Raw genomic sequence first — 20,826 nt, forward strand, 5'->3', positions numbered from 1 at the left:
AGGACTTCTGGCACCTTAGAGACTAACCAATTTATTTGAGCATAAGCTTTCGTGAGCTACAATTCACTTCATTGGATGCATTCAGTGGACTCACAGCACCTTCTTACGCAGTAGGTACCTGTGAGGTAGGTATTTTTACAGATGGGGAAACTGAGGCACAGCAGGGCTAAGTGACTCGCCCCAGACCACTAAAGCGCTGGAGCAGGGGCGCTTCCCATGTGGAAGGAAGGCGCAGTAACTGCTGGGCGCAGCCCGGGCCTCAGCAGCAGGGCCAGGAGCAAAGCCGGCGTCTACTGACATCCAGCCCTGTGCCTCGGCTCCAGGCCGCTCCCGCTGCTGGCTCGGCTGCCCCGCCAGGCGGGACCGCGGGGACTAGAGCAGCGGCGGGAGGCGGGGGACTGGTCCCACGCGCCAGGCGAAGGGGTGACCTCCGGGCGGGCAGGGCGGATGGGGGCGGGCCTTCCGGGCAGGGCAGCGCGGGTACCCGGCGCCGTTTCGCTGCCGCACCGGCAGCGCCCGGACCTCTTTGGCTGGTGCGCCACCTGCGGCTCTGGCTGCCGCTGTCAGTTGGGTGGCTGGGTCCCAACATGGCGTCGGCGGCCGCGGGGGCGGCTGCGGGGTCCGGGGCCGGGTCGGGCGGATGGAAATACTGATGACAGTCCGGAGACTCGCCTCCAGCTGTACCATGGTGAGTGTGGGGCCGGGGCGGCGGCGGCGGCGGCTGGGGGCCCCCGGAGGCACCGCTCCAGGGCTTCTCTCCCCAGGTGGCAGGAGACTCATGTCCGCCAGGGCCCCCGGCCTGGCGCGGTGGGGTCCTTCCTCCCTTAGCCGCCACCTCCCTGGGGGCTAAGAGATCCCTTCCCGACCCCCACAGGGCTCCCCTTCCCCAGGACCCCCGCCTGGCGTAATAGGGGCCCTTCCTTCTGCAGCCTCCACCTCCCAAAGGGCTGCCCTTCCCCCAGGGTCCCCGCCGCCGCCTCCCTGGGGGCCATGAGATCCCTTCACTTTTCCCCCAGGGCTCCCGACCGGCTAATGAGGCCCCTTCCTCCTGGAGCCTCCACGTCTCTGGCGTCCAGGAGATTTCCCCTTCCCCTCTCCCAAAGGGCTGCCCTTCCCCCAGGGCTCCCCTTACCCTGGAGCCTCCAGCTCCCTGGGAGCCAAGAGACCCCCCCCCCCCCCCCCGTGCCCTTTCCCCAGTGTTCACTCCTGGAGAGCGTGCCCTGTCCTTTCTCCTGACCCCCAAGGGATATCGTCCCTTGCAGGGATCAGGACACCCACACACACACATGCACTCTCCCTGGTATTAGGAAAATTTCCCTTATTGCAGGAGCCAGCTGATACCCATTTCTATCAGAGTAGATATCAAGAATTAAAACATTTTATTAGAATAATCCCCTTCCTGCCTCACCCCCCAACACTGTATAGAGCGTTGTATAGTTACTATTATTTATTTAGGTTGTGAGTGCGCCCACTGTGTGCAAGGTGCTTTGTAACCACACTAGGAGGTGCAGTCCCTGCCTTCAACAGTTTGCATTTTTAAAAAAAAGTTTTTATAATGCAAAATACAGGGATGACATGTTTATAAACACACCCTTATGAAACAAGGGGTGTGTAATAGGAAAACTATGTAGAAGGAAAACTTCTCTGGCACTACATAATAGCTCTGATGAAAAATACTTAGGACAGGAAAGGCTGTACAGGCCTCCCTTTTCGTGCCCAAAGAGATTTCCCCAAACATAGGCCCAGAATCACACCAGTACAGACCTGCTCCCATGTAGAGACCACTGAAGTCCACGAGACTTGGTGCACCACATGATGGTGGTTCTCAGTTTAGGAATGGGGCCAAATCTGAATAGTAGTTTGTTCCACAATTCAAGAAACATGCCTCCTTTAAACAACCAGTTTGTCAGTTCTTTGAGTAGTTGCTTAGGCCCTGATCCCACATGAACCTTTTAAAGTGTTTAAAAGTGAGGAGGGATGGACTAAGAGAACTGGAGAATGTCAAACTTCACACTTGCATTTGCAATCATTAGTCCCAAGAGGGAAGCTCCCATAAGCTAGTATAATCGTTCTAAATAAATTTGCAAACCTTCACTCAGGTTAATGTGTTGAATAAGAGTAGCATGAGTTTTGTATGTATTATTACTATAGGATTCATCAGACTGTACAGTAATTAAGGATTTTACATTTATGCAGCGCCTTTAATAAACTAAAACTAATACATGAATCGTGCGCCAGTTAATTTACCACTAAACACAGTTGCCTCTGCTGCAAAACGTTGCACCTGTAACACAATAGCACACGATAACTCTGCAACATTTAAGAACTCTTCTTCGTGCAGAAAAATCTTTTATCCAATGGAAATAGCTGCTGGAATTGAGGTTGGCAGGATATAATTATATGAACTGGAATTTGATCAGGGTGTTCAAGCTCAATGATCTTGTTCTTCATATAGATCTTAATAACCAGGAAGTGGTCAGAACCTCAATTTTCCATTGCATCCAAATGACAGTAAGTTTAGTAGCATCATGATCCTGGGATGTCAATTCACTATTGACTTGGCACCACTCTTCTTTCCTAGCAACTAGCCAGTTCTGCTTCCTGCAGCGTTTTGAGGTGGTCTCCTGAAGAGCTGACTACCCAATTTTCCTTAACTTGAGATCTGCCTGGATCATACTGTGTGGTATGGTTGCCGGCTTATAGTGCTAAGAGCCTGATTTAATTAAAAGTATAAATATAACGGAGTAATCTCTGCTACTAGTTTTTCTAGAACAAACCTCCCAGCTACAGGTTTTGAAAACTCCTTACAAGTCCATAGAAAAGTACACATGTTCATGCATGCACTTATGTTTCCCCACTGTAAACACAAGTGAAAATAAGGTCATGGGAAGTGGTTGGATAGTTGCTTTGATGCAGGGTTTGATGAAGAATTCCCTGCCCACCTTGCATGTGATTGACTCAGCCCCAGGTAGTACTCTGGACAAATTCCCCAGCTCAACAGGCTGAGCATCAGAGTAAGAGGATTAGGAGGGCAAACGTAAGGTTGAGTGATCCTGTGATCATGCAGCCAACTTCAGGTCATGCTTCCAATATTCAGTGGTTTGTTCTTGGTAACTATGGCCACAAGCATGCATTTTTGGATTGGTTTTGCTTTTGTTTGGTGTAATAGATTAGTGACTCGCAGATGCCCATGTTATATCAGTGTTCATCTTGAGGTACAACTTTCTGCAAGAGTAGGTAGTTAACCCTTTGTGTCCTCAGCAAATTCCAACTTTAGGGAGGTAGATTCTGCCTATTTGAATGCTCATTTTTGTTTCAGACGGAGAAGTTATTTTTCACGTCTACAAAAACCGTTATGCGGTGCTATTGGTGCAGACTGCTTTGCTTCGCCCCAGAGAGGACTGCTTGCTTAAAGATCCCTAATTTATGCACAGCATAAAGTGTTATGGCATTTTTCATGGTAAACATTGATACAAAAATGTAAAGTTATTTGATTTGCCTTGGCTGAGTTTATTGTCAAGTTCACCTATAGTTTTATTTTCAACTAATACAGAAACATTAGTACAGTATGCTGGTTGCAGTGGTTTTATTTAATTCAAACCAATATACTGAAGTTTACACCTTTGATGATTAAGTTAATGTCTAGTAAATCCAAAATATTATAATCTCTTCTACCATAATGTGAAAATGACTCTGAATAAACTATTTAATTACTTAAACAAGGTATGTTTGGGAATTAACTTTTCTTTAGGAGTCTAATGATGTGACACATGTTTTACATCTTCAAAGTACTCTATAGGCAATCCTCACAACACTTCTGTGGTGTTATCTATGTTTTATAGACTGGGACACTAAAGCATGAGGAAGTTATGACTTGCTCATAGTCACTCAAATGAGTCTGTGGTAGAACCAGGATGTATAGCTCCCAGATTGGAGCTGCTGACTCCCAGTCTCATTCCAGTGGACAATACAACCTCTTTAAAATAAACAAATAGAAGATTAAAATTGATCATTTAAATTCTGTCTTTGTACTGTTGAGTTTCAGTCCTAACCAAACCACCCTCCTTAAAGGGATCACAAACTTTTTGTAGTGTGGATCATATCTCAAGTGTCTCATGGACACCCTCCTTCCTCTGTGTGATCACCCTCCTTCCCATTCACAATTTAGAACATCCTGTGCCAACTACAGTTATTGCAAACATTAGAAATGGATGTAAGGAAAATATTTCATGTATTGTAACAGCCTTTGATTGTGCCTCCCCCCCAGGTAAGCGCTGCTTCGCACCCCAACCCCCTGCCCCGAGCCCCCTGCCACACACCCAAACTGCTGCTTGCCCAGGAGCTGGCCGACTTGTGCAGCCCCTGAGCCAGCCATGCCAGCCACTGCAGAAGTCACAGAGGTCATGGAAAGTCACGGAATCCGTGACCTCCATGACAGACCAGCAACCTTACCCATAGGCCATAGCCAAAATCTGTGCTGGGCCTGCTTGACTTTAACTCCCTTCCTACCAACAGATGTCTTTGTCACATTTTCCATGAGGTTAATTTTTGTGTAAATGGCTGTGATACTTATTAGGAGAATGTATGGGAGAGGATATTGGTGACATTTCCTTACATCCCCTTATGTCCCTTGGACAAACACATGGATCTTGTGCTGAAGTTTTTTAAAATCTCATACCTGAGCAGGTATGGTCCCAGTTGTCTCTGCACCTAACTCTAAAATTATGTTAAATCATATGCTACAGCCTTCAAGGAAAGAAACAAGATATTATAGGACATTCATTAGCCCTGGCAGTACAGCCAGTCTGAAAAGCTTCCTCCCTCTGCTAGTCATAAAACTGAGCCTTAACACAGAAACATTTGAATCAGAAATCAGCTTGTTTTATTGCTTTATCTGTAGCTTTTGCATTGACAGAACTGCAGCAGAACACTTGTATAGCAATGAGTGATGAAGCAGGGATCTGAACTTTTCCTATTTCAGATTCCTGTGATGTGTCTTAACAAGGACTTAACAGTAATGTTGGTGTATCACAGTATGCTAATTAAGGCCACTTCCCACTAGAGCCTCATCTAATTGCTCTGCAAAGCTAGCAAGGCACACCTGGAGAACACAAATTCAGCATACACATTAATGGTAGTCCTATTTTTGTCTCCCAGATCAGTACAGCATGGGGCCTAATTATTATCTTTATTACTGGTGCGAGAGAAGACTGAATACTGAGCATAGAAAACAACTTGCAAGAAATGAAATTAGTATTTTTACTATTCATTTTGTGCAGTTCACTTGCAAATAAACATGTCAGTTGCCATATGAGCCACACACACGATCCACATCAGTGAAGCTTTAGAATTGTCTTGTTGCATTTTCACTGACATATTTTTAAAACTTTGTTATACTGGTAACTTTATGGGGAAGGTAACATCTACGGATAAAATAGTAAATAATGAGGGGAAATAGTTCAACTTTTAACTCAGACTTTTGTTTCCAATTGTGTGACTTGTCTTACTTAAAATTCAGTTAAAGGAAACAAAAAGTTAGCCCCACTCTAAGATCAGAGATTAGATAGTTAACACTAACAAATATTACTCTTTTTAGAAAAAATTGTAACTGTATGTAACTCTTGGCAAATCATATAGTATGTCCTTTCTGGAAGATTTATGCTACTGCCATTAGTACTTGAATTTGAAGCCAGGCTTGGCAATAGCCTTTTCTTTGTGGAAGTTCCCATTCCGAGGTGTAAAAAAACCCCAAAACACAAAGTGGTTTAACAAGATGACTGACGTCTTTCAGTACACACCTTTCTTAGGGAAGACTCCAGGCTTCTCCTCTGTAGTCTGGGAGTGTAGTTTTACTTTGCAGTTGGTGGTGCTGTCTAGTTTGGCTCTACACATGTGATGTCTCTCCCTGTAGTGGCTAGCCCAAAAAGATGGATAAGGAACCAACTATTGCCACCAATTGGGGAGAACTTCTTTAACTCAAGTGGGTAGAAGTTTGCAGTTTTGGAGCTGGGGTTTTAGTCCCAGCTCCAAAGGGATGCATATGATTTATCTAGTAATTGCCTCTTGGCAACACATAGATCTATTACAGTGGGTGAAATCTGGGGAGCCTGTGTAAGGGACATGCATGCGCTCTCTACATTGTGCATTCCTCCCTGCATGCTTCTGTGAAGTGGAGATTTGCAAGTGAGGCCAGTGAATGTGATGTGATTCGATTCATGGATCCACTGGTGCTGGGCAAGAACAGAAACTCCCTTCAGTTGCCTAAGTCGGCATGGTGGAGTCCTCTAATATTACAAGAGGCTGTCATGAAAGAAGGTTGAAATCCCATAGAAGGTCAAGAGACATCACCTTGTACCAATGCTAATTCTTTTCCTATTTCCATTAGCAGGGATTGGGCTGAGCTTCTCAACAGGCCCCTGGACGATTCTGGTGGTCCATCACCAGTCATTTGAATTGGTCTGTGGCTAGTAGATATCTGGTAAATTATTCAAGGTCAGCTGAGTCTCTGTAATTGGATCATTATGTTAAATGTTAACATGCTTTCCATGCTTTCACATAAAAGCATCATTTGTTCCATTTGGATTTATAAAGTGAAGCCATAAGATTTTCTGGGTATATGAAAAAATAAAAATATGCATATCTTCTTGGCCAATGTCAAACTAAATAAGTTGAGATAGAGATACACACTCTGATTTTGTGTTTTAGTAAGTCAGATCATTGCTCATCATGCTCCCTTTGCTGTGAAGCACAGAAGCTAGCAACTGTGGTTGAACTCAAATAGGAGGGAGAGCAGCAGCTGTTACTTTCTCTCTTTTGGCTCCAGACACCTCAGAAGTCCCAGGGAGCTATAGAGCTCAACATAGGGACAGAGAAAAACAATGGAGTTGAGTAGCTGTTCTCTCTAGCATGCTTGCCTGAGGGGGAGCGGGGTATTTCTAATTGTAGTTTGTGCTGTTGCACCATCCCTTTCAGGTGGTGGGGTTTTGAAGCACTTGTCAACAAGGATTGGCAATGTGGATCCTGAGGGAGCCTTGGAAGCTATACTGTATCCCTTGGTCTCCACAGGGATGCTTCTGTAACATGTAGAATCTTGATATACCCATTATTCTCAAGCTAGCCACTGGTTTAAGGATCCAAACCCCTAGGTTGTTCCATGGAGTGGAGCACTATTACCCTCACCCAAGGGAACCATGGGAAACCTAGGTAAACTCACACTGGGGTGGCATATGAATCTGTTGTTCGAAACATTCACTGACTTGTGTATTAGAACCTTTTTGACATTGTGCTATGAGATGCTGACAGCTTAAACAGTGGGTTGTAATTAGGGAGAGCCATTAAAATAGCAAAATGTACCTGAGGTGGTTCAAGTGGTGTTGTGTATTACTGCCTCTTCCTTGCCTGTTCTGCTTACAAGTGTGGAAGTTAGAGTAGTCACGATGTAGTAAACATAGTGTAAAGGTATATATGTCCTCTCCTCCTTGCACACCATGAACTGTGCCATTGTTTGGGACATGAGTTCACTTTCCCTGGCTGGTTGATCAGGTCATCAGTTTACAATGCCGTATTTTAAATGAGCAAAGGTTTCCTGAAATTTGTGAAAGTTTGAGTCTGAACAGAGGGTTCTATATTTCCTATCATTTTATCCATCAGTCTCTTTCATACCTCCTCCTTAGGTGGGCTCTTTAGGACTTATTCTAGGACTGCATACAATTGCTACTCCTGAGAGAATTCTGCACTGAAAAATTAAAAATTCTTTGCACAATATTTTAAAATTCTGCAAGTTTTATTTGTCAATAAATAAAGACAGAGGTTCAAGCATGGCAGTGGGGAGCACAGGCCACTGGCTGCATGAAGATGGGAGATCACCATGCAGCTCCTCCCTTCCCAGATTTAGTGGTGAGGCTGCACCCGACTCTGACACAGCACAGGGGCTGGGCCTGCCCCAGGAATATTCTGGGCCCCTGCTCCTGTGCACTAGGTGCACCAGGTGTGGGGCAGGCAGGATCCAAGTGTGAAGGGGCTCAGTGTGGAGAGATCCAGGTGTGGGGTGAGAGGATTCTGTGTGGGAGGGGATCTGGATGGATCTGTGAAGGGGATCTGGATCTGGATCTGTGAAGGGGCTCAGTGAGGGAGTCTAGGTGTGGGGGGATCTGGATGCACAGAGGCTCGGGGGAAGGCGGTGTTCCAGGTATAAGGGGAATGGGACTCTGCAGGGGCTTCCAGGTGAAGGTGGTTGGGGCTCAGCGGGGGGTCTGGGTGTGGAGGTCTTAGTGGGTGGTCTGGATGCTGAGGGAGTGGGGGGTCTGGGTGCAGCTAGTTGGGGGTCAGTGGGGTGGGGGTCTGGATGTGGGGGGGCTCCAGATACAGGGGTTGAGTTTCAGTGGGATGGGGTTCAGGTCTGAGGGCTGGGGAGGGTCTGAATGTACAGGGTGAGGTTTGGCGGGGGGGTGGGTTCCAGGTATGGGAGGTTATGATGCACGGGGGTTTTGAGGATGGGGGAGCAGCTCCTCGTACACTGACCCCTCCCCCCGCATCTGAGGAGTGATGGGGCAGGAAGCAAGGGAGGATGCTGAGCTTCCTGTAGTCAGGGGAGGTTTCTGGAGGGTATCTGACACAGCATTAGCCACTTCTTGCAGGGGAAGAGGAAGCCCCATCCTCTCCTGCCTCCAGCTCAGACAGGACTAGCAGCTGATCCCGGCACAGGGTAAGAGCCACCGGCTCAGGTGTCCCCAATCCTGTGGTGATTTACCTCTCCGCTGTCTGCTCCTGGTTCCTGAAACGATGTACCTGCAATGCGAGGGAGGAGTGCATGACCACTCTTCCAGCTTCCCTTTGCTTCTCTATCAGAAAGACACTTTTCTGTGGGGAAGCAAAGAAATCTGTGGGGAACATGAATTCTGCACATGCGCAGTGGCGCAAAATCTCCCCAGGAGTAAATTGCAGAATATCATCAATGTGTGTGAATTACTGGCAGTTCCATTCCAAATTACTGCATGTTGTACATCAGTAAATAAGTACCACTTCCTGTGAAGTCATGAGAGCCTTTAAAACTGATTTAGGAGCACTGACATCTGGAAATCCATCATGGAGTATCTGGAGAGAGGAAAATAACAGGGTCCGCAAAGATCTGTACTGAGACCTGTGCTGTTGAACATACTCATAATCTGGAAAGAGGTGTAAACTGTGAGGTGGCAAAGTTTGCAGATGATACTAAATTACTTAAGATAGATAAGGCCAAAGCTTACTGTAAACTGTTACAAAGGGATCTCACAAAACCAGGTTAATGGGCAACAAAAAAGCAGTTGAAATTCAGTGTTGATAAATGCAAAGTAATGTACGCTGGAAAAAATCTCAACTATAAATATAAAATGATGGGTTCTAAAATAGCTGTTACCACTCAAAGAGATCTTTGCATTATTGTGGTTAGTTCTCTGAAAATATCTGCTCAATGTGCAGCAGGAAAGAGACATAAGACAAAAAATATTTTAAACCCACTATATAAATCCGTGGTATGTCCACATGTTGAATACTGCATGCAATTCTGGTCACCCCATCTCAAAAATGATATATTAGAATTGGAAAAGGATAGAGAAAGGCAAGAAAAACTCATTAGGGGTATGGAACAGCTTCCATACAAGGAGAGATTAAAAAGACTGGAACTGATCAGCTTGAAAAAAGAGATGACTATGGGAGGATATGACAGAGGTCTATAACACCACGATTGGTATTACTCCTGCGGGAATTCTGTGCCATTGTGTGCATGCAGAATTCATGTCCCCCATAGATTTCTTTGCTTCCCTGCAGAAAAATGATTTTCTGATGGGGAAGCAAAGGGAAGCCGCAAGAGCAATCATGTGTCGCTCCCCAGCAGTGCGAGTGCATGGTTTTAGGTGTCAGGAGCAGCTAGCAGAGAGGTAAATCACTGCGGGGGAGGGCTGGAGACGCCCCAGCCAGTGGCTGCTACCCAGCTGCTAGTCCCAGCTGGGCAGGAAGGCACTTCCTCTTCCCCTGCAAGGAGCGGCCAGGGCTAGGTCAGATCCACCTTCAGAAACCTCTCCAGCCTAATACCCCAATGTTCTCAGAGCTACAAAAAAAAAGCCCACACCAGTTTGTTTAGGTGTGTGTGTATATATATACACATATACACGTACATAGGTTTTAAAAATATATAATTTTCAAAAATTTCACTACTTCAGCCCTATTTATAATATATTCAAAGGCTTTAATTATTCCTCCCTAGATTACTCTTAATAGACGGAAGCTCAATTGGTTAATTTAAAATAGTGATTCCATGGATAATTCCACACACACAGTGGATATATGACCGTGTGTCATTCTGCTAAGGTAACAAAGTTAAAATAATTTTTAAATTCAGAGCAGCATATTAATTTTATCATCACATATATTATATGTCCATTTTTGGATCCAAAGCCAGTCTGTCAGTTGAAAGATTTCCATTGACTTCAGCGGGCTTTGTATCCAACCATAAGACAATATTTGTGCTCTTATAACAGAATAGAATGGAATGGGGGAGGTCTCAATCAGGACAGATTGTTACCATTCCTTGGAGCTCCGTAGGATTTGCAGTATGCTAGAAATTGCTGGGCACAAGTGAGTGTGGATTGTTTCTGATTGTCAAGTGGTGTAAATAGTATCACCACTTTAGTCAAAACCATGAGGATGTGTTCTTAGAATCAGGCAGCCTTTCGGATGGAAGATTTATGCTGACTGGGTGAATTTATAATTGATGTTTAGTTTCTGCTCAAATAGCTACCTATAGAAAGTTACACAGTACTTCCTCTCTGAACCACTGTGTCAGAACAGTTTCTTACGGATAAGGTATTTATATTACAAGTTTCCATGGACATACTCTAAGTCTCATGGATGTACCTTTTGGAAGCTTTATAGATGGAATAATTTGTCCCTGGGGGTGGTAGATAATGAATCAGTTCTAATCTTGTACACCTAACAGCTTTATTTATACTACAAAGGCGTTACTTTGAAATACAAGCCTGCTGAGAAGTGAGAGAGATACAGAGGTGGGAGACAGAGTTCCTGTGCAAAAAGCAAGGAGAACCAGATTTAAATAAAAGTATTTGCTTTCATTAAATGTTATTCTAAAAGGTAACATGATACGTGTGAATTGCCAGTGTTAAGATCCTAAATCTGATTTAACTAGGCTTAACCGTAGGCTTTTGAGTACTAAGGTGATTCAGAGTAGCAGCCGTGTTAGTCTGTATTTGCAAAAAGAAAAGGAGTACTAGTGGCACCTTAGAGACTAACCAATTTATTTGAGCATAAGCTTTCGTGAGCTACAGCTCACTTCATCGGATGCATACTGTGGAAAATACAGAAGATGTTTGTTTTTATACACACAAATCATGAAAAAATGGGTGTTTATCACTACAAAAGGTTTTCTCTACCCCCACCCTACTCTCCTGCTGGTAATAGCTTATTCAAACCTAATCCCCCATACACAGCTTGAATCATGTATGTTAAGTAAACCAAAATCTTGCATGTCTGCATTATAGGTGACACAGTCACTGTTGGTTTTCCAGCAAACAGCTTGCCATCCGGTCAAATGTAAATTCTCTTCCTGTATTTATCACCGTAGAATTCAAAGCTATTGTATTGCTGTCTATATATGGAATATATAACACTTTCCACTATGTAGATTTACTGCAAGCACAAACAGTTATGACTTCTCAAATGACAATTTATGGTAAGAGTTAGTAATACTTTTTGCACTTTTAACCCTTTAGTTCAATTTTGAATTGTAAAGAGCTTCCTAATTCCAGCACTTACGTTTGGAAACCAGGTACTGTTCTTCATTAACAGATTATATTTGTCTGTCCTAAGGCAGCTCTCTAGTTAAAAATAAAACAGAAGTCTTGCCTCTTTACTTATTCTTTCAAAGTACAGTTCTAAACTTTTGCACAACCTAGGTTGTTTTTCTTTTGTTGGGCAGGGGGGAAGAGTGCCAGGGAGATCTCTTCCATCCCCCTTCCCCAGTTTGCCATTGTGAGCATGACTATGTGCTTGCTCCATCAGATTACGTTTTTAAAGCTGATTAGCACAATTTTATGATGTTTGAAACTTGTAGCATTTGAATTTATCTGATAATGTTAAAGAGCATTTCTTTGAAAAATGTGTAGCAAATTGCTATGCTAATTGAGGTCAATTATGCCACAAACAATGTGTGCTGTAGAAATTTGGCTACTTTTAAGCAGTCCAATTTGTCATCTAACAGTAGAATTAATTTGCAAACTATTAGAAGTAGTGGCAACATGATCTCTGCTCTGAAATCCGAGCATTAAAGGGATAGACTGTTTCTGTCATTTCAGCTTTTCAGAAGCATCATATTTTAATAACATCATGACCCAGGTTATTGTACAATCTTCAGCCTTCTTTGTCTGTCTATTGTAGCTCTGCACTCTAACATTTTGAAGATTTTAGTGTAAACATTTTGGTGTCCCATAGGCATGGTTTTACCTAGGACTGTTGCTGATGAGTTTTTGGAATTAAATTTTGGGCTGTGACACCTCAGCAGTAACCTAGTTAATTTTCTCTGTGTGTTTCTCAGTGACGGGATCTCTGTCCTGCAGTAAAGACCTTAGAGATCTATCAGGCATGTGTATGAAGAGGATCATTTGTAAATCTGTCAAAGTCTAAGCTTCTTAACCATGTATTAGCCAAATTTTATCACAAATCATGTTGCTTCTTATGTTTTGTGATTCCTTTCTATTTCTTCAATCTAGGTCATTCCCTATAGATTTGAAATAAGAAATCTGACTGCAGCGTTTCGCTACCTCTAGTTAAACTAGATTTTTTTTATAGTAAGTTTTCTACCTTTTATAACTAGTCATATCAGCTTTACAAAGTTACCATCATTTGTCCTAGTGATTGATAGTAAAAATGCTTATAGTATTTACTTGTTCATTAAAAACATTACTAACTGTGGGGAAATGGGTGAATAGCACTTTTCAAGGCTGAGCTATAGTATACTTAAACTTTTTGTTTTGTTTAATTCTTCTTCAGGGTTTCAGTGATTTAGGCTTGGTCTATACTTAAAATTTTGGTTGACATAGCTTTGTCAGTCAGAGGTGTGAAACATCCACATCCATGAGCAATGCAGCTATGCTGACCTGACTCCCAGTATAGGTGCAAATAGGTTGATGGAAGAGTGCTTCTGTCAACTTACCTACCATTGCTCAGGGAGGTGGTGTTCTACCTTGACAGAAAAATCCCTTACATCAGCGTAGCCGGCATCTTTGCTAGCAGATTATGCCAGCATAGTTACAGTGCCGTAGCTATACTGGTATATTTCCCATAGCGTAGATATGTTTGTCTAGTCCCTGCAATGTAGACATACCCACCGTGTAAAGACTGTTCACCAGAGCTGTAGGATTTCTAATGTCTTAATCCTACCTGTTCTCCAGCTCTCAATAATGCTTTACGAGAACAACAGAGCAGAAAAGATTGAATTTCTAATGTAAAATATGAGCAGAAACTAAAACCTTGGAAGCTACAGGGTGAGAATCCTTTCTGTGCTCTTTTATACATCATAAAGATGCAAAAAAGGTACAATCCTAATTTTTTTCTCCTCTGCAGGCCACTTTTAGTTTATCACTGTTCATCACATATCAAAAGCTTAAAGGATGTGCAAAATAGCCAAATGAATATTTCTGCTGGAACATCACCTTTTGTATTTGCTAATTTTTTATGATTTTCCACTATGCAAATGTCAAATTTCATTAACATCGTTTTTTTTTAACTTAATATTTTAAGTTGCACTTTCAGTTACATTTATTTTAAAAAGCTGGAACAGCATTGAAAAGATTTTATGAGATTATTAAAAGTACTCAAAGCATGTCTAAGCATATTTAGATTAAAAAAAGAGCTATGGAAAAGCACTCTTCTTTAGTGATTCAGATGCCTTAAAATGCTGTTTGAGCTATAAATAGGAGGCTAACAGAAGACTTGAAATTGGAACCTGGCAACTGATAGGCACAATTCTAGATTATTCAGCAGTCTTCAAATACATTTTCATAGGTAGTGTCTTCTGGTAATCCAATTTCTTGAGTAGTTTGACTTCTTCAATGGATGATTCAGGGAGACATGTTGTTCCTTTCCTGTAGCACACTCCTCCACTCAAAGATCTATTTTCTCTCATGGCACCCATCTTGCCTACCATTCTTCCTGCCCTTCCGTCTGTTTTCTTTAATCCATCTACACAGCGAATTTATTTTGAGTTCCTTGTTTATTTTTACAGCACATGCTCCACTAAATTTAAATGACCTTCCTGGATGACTGACTAATCTGAGATCTCCTTAGTGAGTGTGGAAAAACTCTCTTTTTCTCTAGCAAATTTTTGTATAGATTCAAGTGCAAAAATCTCTCAGTTTGATCAGTAGTTTGTAGTTTTGATGTTCACCTCAAGATAAGACAGTATCTTCTTTTAAATATAAACCCATAGTGGGGTATTATAAAGTGGAGTTTTTAAGATGAAAGCATGATATCTTGATAATATGAAATGAATTTAAATGAAGTGTCCATACTGTGTTGCTCTTTTAGGAGTTGTACAGCTAACTGCAAATAACGTTTTAGGTCCTATTCCTACAAGCAGGTCCATGCAGGTACATTGAGGGATTGGGGTGGAGAGGGAGGGATAAATTATATTTTTACACTCTTGAAACTCTCAAATGTTATAAAATCATTTTTTCAAAATAATTTAAAATTTGTTATGAAAATATGGCAACTGCAACTGTTTGATTTTAAAAAAAGACCAGTCAGTACTCAATAATTTTCACATACTTTTTTTCTATTTGTAATATCTTTGGAAATATTGAAAATGAGCAACATTTCTGGTTTAAATTTTAAAGTTTCTTTGATTTTTAAAATTAATGCTACAAGAATTACATAAACCAAAAAAGATGTTGCTTTTCCATTGTCCAGCATTAAGAAATTGTTTTTGTTCTTCACCGCCATGCTCCCCAGCACCTCTGCTGGAAGCTTACTACGCTAGAGTTAGTTGCACCAGCATTGTTAAGGTTGTGTTATAGTTTGTAGTTAGTTTCTAGAAATGATATAGAATCGAACATTTGAACAAAAATGTGTCTCATTACCATGTTGATTCCAGCCTTGCAAGCACACATCACTGTCTTGTAGAATAGATAACATTTGACTTAGTATGCAGGAGTCCAATAAATTCTCTGTAAAATTGTAAATTGTTGAAATTTAATTTTAGACTCACTAAAAGATTGTATAGCAAAGTTCAATATCTGTTTTTCATTAAGGTACATATTAACTTGCTTTGCCATCCTTCTTTAAAATCTGAAATGCACAAATAGTCTAATGTTGAATTAATTTTTGATAAAAGGGGACCTATTACATTAACAGCTAGCTCTGGTCCAGCTGTCTTATCCCACAACTTCTTAAGAATCCTGGAAAGAGATTTTAAAAAATTGTATTAATTGAACCCTGAAATCTAAGCTACAAGCTGATGGGCATTATTTTAAAGTATTACTTCACATCTACATTCACATCACCTTTATGTATAATATAAAATGTTTTAATTAACAGTTCCATTCTCACTCTCTTTGTTTTACCAGAAATGGCATGAATATTACAGATTTTTTTTTTTTTAGAGAATTTTTTCCTAGTAGTCATATGTGGGGGTTTTTGTTTTCCCCAGGGCGCCAATGCCTCTGCTTTGGAGAAAGAGATTGGTCCTGAACAGTTTCCTGTGAATGAACATTATTTTGGCTTGGTCAATGTGAGTGAATTTGCTTTACTATTTTTAAAATGCTGTTTTCTATTTCAGTCCTCCTCTTCTGAAATGGACAGGATTCTCTTTTAGACCTTTATCCATGGGTAGTTCTGGCACAAAGTAGAAATCTATTTAAGCACTACATCCTGTAACATGCATGCTAAATTTTGTTTTTAACTAAAAGATTAATCTTAAAAGTTAACTGTAGTGAAATAGAAAATGTTAATAATTACAAAATTCTGTGGGACATTCATACTTGGGCACACTTTTAAATATAGGATCAGAGTAATTAAAGCTGGAAAAGCCCATAAGATCATAGGGTAGATAAAAGCAGGGTATGGTCCTCCAACAGAGAAGAAGTATCAGATATTAAACTGTTACTTTGGTGGGTCTTAGTCCCAAAGACTCAAACCAAAACAATCTGTTTGCTTTTCAAATCTCATGTTTTTCATATGGGCTTAGAGGGGACAGTCCTGTTGAGGAAAGATCAGAGAATACAGAAAAATACCAGCTAAGTCAATTCCCTTTGTGTAGAAATGTACTTTTTTCAGGCTTGCATCAGCATGAGAGCTCCTGTTTAAAACAACTGTTTGCCATAACTTCAGTCAGTTTTCATGTTTACAGTGTGATTAAGGCCAGTAAGGCCATAAAAATTGCCTAATTTGCAATGATAGAACTAAATTAAGGATTGTGAAAAGAGTGCAACATTATTCCATCACTTATCCAGAAGCATTAATCTGACATCCTAAACATAAGGAAGGTAAATGTAACATTCAATCTGTCACATCCTTTTATTAATAATATGATGTAAAAAAGTAAAATGTTTACAATTGTCACAGGACATAGTTCATTTTTCATGTTGAAAATATGGCTCTGGTTAACTTCATTCACAGTAAATTAAACTTCCCCCTTCTTCCCTTAGTGGATCATTTAGACACTTATTTCACGTCAGAACTGAAACAACCTAATGTACTGAATAGTGCTAATATAGTTACTTAAAGTATTGCTTGCCTCCAGCTGCACATTGTGAGCTCATTTGATTTAATTGATCTTTGCTTTGTCCGTAGCAGATCATGTTGTCAGACACTCAACAATCTAAACCAGAGGTGGACAAACTAAGGCCCGCGGGCCACATCCGGCCCACGGGCCCGTCCTGCCCGGACCCTGAGCTCCAGGCCCGGGAGGCTAGCTCCTGCCCTGCTGTTCCCCCTCTCCCCGCAGCCTCAGCGCGCTGCCAGCACTCTGGGCGGCAGGGCTGCGCACTCATGCAGGGCAGCACGGCAGGCTCCAGCCAGGCAACACGGCTCCCAGACATGCTGCTCTGAGCGGCATGGTAAGGGGGCCTGAGTCAGGGGGTTGGGTAAGGGGCAGGGAGTTCTGGGGGGCAGACGGGGCGGTTGGATGGGTGGAGGTTCGGGGGACGGGGAACGGGGGGCAGTTGGATAGGGCAGAGATTCTGGGGGGGGCAGTCAGGGGACGGGGAGTGGGGGGAGGGTTCAGATTGGGGGTGGAGTCCCGGTGGGCAGTTGGGGGCGGGGGTCCTGGGACGGGGTGGTCAGGGGACAAGGAGCGGGGCGGGGTTGGACGGGGGAGGGTTCTGAGGGGGGCAGTCGGGGGCTGGAAGTGGGAGGAGGTGGATAGGGGGCGGGGGCCAGGCTGTTTGGGGAGGCACAGCCTTCCCTACCCGGCGCTCCATACAGTTTCGCACCCTGATGTGGCCCTCGGGCCAAAAAGTTTGCCCACCCCTGATCTAAACGCACTGAATTATCTTCATTAAGTGTTGTGTTAATGGCCATTCCAATGGTTTTGAGATTTGTATCATAATGGGAAAATATGGAAGGCATGTTCTGTTGTAGCATATATACCAAAGTGATAAATAGTTTGAAGAAGAAAAAATTGCCTTCTAAAAGTAGAGAAAAATCCTTTTACCGGCCACATGCAATATTCAAAAGGACAAAATATGTTTCCTTCGATAATTTTTTTGGATTTTTACTTCTCTGTCAAAAATTCCTTCCCCACTACCTCATGTTTTTTCCTCTGCTTGTTCTCAACCCTCTTGGTAAAGTGTGAAAGCAGCTGGAGCACCTAAAAGGGTTTGCAGAACAGGTTTTGACCTCTGCAGATTTTAATCTATTGTGAAACTGTAACATTTTCAATTTTAAGAGGCTGCTATCCTCAAAGTGCCATCTGTTGGGAATTCTCTGTAAATGGGTAATTTAAAATTATTTTAAATTAATTAGATAGCGTTTGAGCTAAATATTTTGTTTTAAGCAAGATTTGTTAAACTGAATGAATCATGTGTTTTGATTTTTTAAAAAAATTAGTTAAAAGTAATTTCATGTTATTTACTGGCCTGAATCCTCTAGTCATTTTTTGTGGATATACAATGACATTTTCCTGTTCAAAAAACACAAACAACTTTCCTGTTGCTGTGTGGGCTCATATAGGGGAAATTGACTGTCTAGTCAGTTTCACTGTTGCTTCTTTATAAAGAGCTGTTACACAACATGAACAAACTGAAAAGGATATTTTATTTAAAATTGTATAGTATAAATGTTATAATTGTAATGTTTATTTCGGAAAGTGGTCTCTGTAATACAAATGAGGGCAAGGTCAGTAGCTGGGTTCTTCAGTACACTTGAGGTGATATCTTGGCCATCTTGAAGTCAGTAGAAGTTTTGCTATGGATTTCAATGAGGCCAGGACTTCACTGTTGGTGTTTTTATTACTTTTGGCCTTGAGATTCTAATACAAGCTCTTTGAGGTATGTGCTTTTTTGTGCTTATAAAGTACCTAACACACTTTTGGATGCAACACAGTTAATCACACCAGAGTTGTATACGCAGGACCTATTAATTCCACACGTTGTGACCTGATTCTTCTGTGTGTACCGTCAAAAATCACATTAACCTTTTTGCTGCCATATCACAGCATAAACACTCTAACCCAGAAATTAGCAATGCTGAAAGAACTGGAGGTTAGTAATGGACAGCAAGTCCACTATTAACATCCTGTTCTTTCAGTATAGCTAATTTCTAGGATCCTGCCTGCCATTAAATATGTTTTGGGGATTTTCCCCCCAAATATATGAGCTAATATTCTTCCAAAAGATTTTCATTTTTCTTTTCTGCAAGCGTTTCTAATCTTTCCAGGTACCCTTGCATTATTTCTCTGTCATCATTGGTGTTGCCAGAACTTGCCAATTTTGTATCTACAGATTTCATGAATGTGCTGATTATTCAGTCTTATAGGTTATTAATAAAGAGATGGACTAAGAATAAACATAAATTAAATGTTTGTTCAGCTTGTGTATTTATTTTGATCATGTAACTAACAATTTTGAACCATTGTTTCTCATTTCATGTACCATGTAAAGTGATGTGAATGCAACTGTAACGATGATAAGGCTGTAACCTTTTGAGTTGCATGGATTAAATTTTAAATTTCTCTCAGCCAGAAAATTGACTATTAACTTGCAGTTGTTCTGCTACAGTAATTATACAAAATTCTGGTGTACACTGTAGCCATATTCCCAGAGTACCACTTAATGTGATTATCAGTATTCTACAATTGGTTTTTTTGTATGTTAATTATGTTTGTTTAAAATATTTCACCCAGAATGCTCTTGAGATGCAGAGCTCATTTACAAGAATATCCTCGGGACAGGCAGACCTGAAATCATTGTTACTCAAAAAAGCCAAACAAACAATGTTATATAATCCAGTTATTATAAAATAAATTGCACAGATTACTATAAACAGAAGGAACCAAACCACCCAAAATGAACTATTTCATGTCATTGTATAAAAGCATCTAACTTTTCACTGTTTTAAGTGTTTCTCCTTGTTAAGCAATCTGGGACACATCGCCTCTAGACATTACATACCATCAGCCCTGTCCTCTAATGACACAGCCTTCAGATATGGCAGATGTAAAACAGCTGCTCTTAGATATCTCTGCATCATGTGTTTTTGCCAATATTTCATTGTAAACAGGAAATACTTAATGTGTTACTTTTTGTCTCAAAAGGCATATTGGTATCTGACACAGGCAAACATAAAATCTGAATCCACCTATTGTGACCTTGTTACAATACTGTAATAGAACTGATCACAAGGGATACAGTGATGCTACCAGTTACCATCCTGTCATTTTGCTCCTTATGTCCACATTATGGGCTTAGGTGCCACTGAGAGACCTATCAGTGACTGCAGCTTCAGGCCTGTGCAGGACTAATAACCATGCTGTCACTCGCTAGTTTTACCTGCCTGTGGCAAACCCTGGAATAGCCTTCTCTTAGCAGACGTTCATTGGATTATCCCCCATACACATAGCCCTCCCCTCAATAAAATTAACTATGGTGGTTGCTTGTGAAATAAAATAGAATTTTAATACTAACTAAATTACCACCAGAAAAAAACTTGCAGATAAGATAACTGCTTTGATCCAGATCCTTGGTAAGTTTGATAAAGGTATTATATTAACATAGTTACATAAGAAATGAGAGAAAGCAATACTGCTTCAGCACCCATAATGGAGAATCTGTTCCACCCAGCTGCTGCTCTTGTCAATCATGCCACCTTTAAATTGGTGTGTGTTAAGATCCAGATGAAACTCTGCTAGTATTAGTTCAATCCCCTGAAATATAGGATAATCTTTTGATCTTTAGGTCATATAATCAATGCTAAAATTTCCCATTTGATCCACAGCACATACTCATTATTCATTAATATGTACCATTCTTGATCATTGTTTTCTAAAAGCTGTAAGATGCTTGGCCTAATTTACCCAGATACTGTAATTCTGGTCTATTTTAGAGAGGGTCTTTGATAAAGCATTGTGGTAATTGAAACTTTGTTTGAGAAAATTTACTTACACACTATCTGGGCTTCCAAGATTGAAACCAGTTCGATCTAATGTTTACTTTCAATTACTCCCATCCGATGGGAATTATGGCCAAGATTTGAAACAATGACTAGTGACTCTGTTGCCTTAGCTTTTGCATGTCTAAATTGAGCCACTTTGGAAGGGCTTCTGAAAATGAAGCCCCTTCAAGG

The 20,826-nt window shown here is 41.5% G+C and overlaps 1 protein-coding gene across 2 annotated transcripts in view; it reads left to right on the plus strand.

The window, feature by feature from the left end:
• Positions 1-492: 492 nt before the first annotated feature.
• Positions 493-20,826, plus strand: part of LOC125642470 (ubiquitin carboxyl-terminal hydrolase 12) — a 39,557-nt gene continuing 19,223 nt past the window's right edge. For both annotated transcript variants that reach the window (XM_048863891.2, XM_048863894.2), the window contains exons 1-2: positions 493-688; positions 15,695-15,775. In XM_048863891.2, coding sequence (XP_048719848.1) covers positions 641-688; positions 15,695-15,775 — 129 coding nt within the window. In that variant the 5' untranslated portion in view covers positions 493-640. The remainder of the gene's footprint in view (positions 689-15,694; positions 15,776-20,826) is intronic.

The sequence above is a fragment of the Caretta caretta genome, chromosome 9 (genome assembly GCF_965140235.1).
Source record: "Caretta caretta isolate rCarCar2 chromosome 9, rCarCar1.hap1, whole genome shotgun sequence".
Lineage (NCBI taxonomy): Eukaryota > Metazoa > Chordata > Testudines > Cheloniidae > Caretta > Caretta caretta.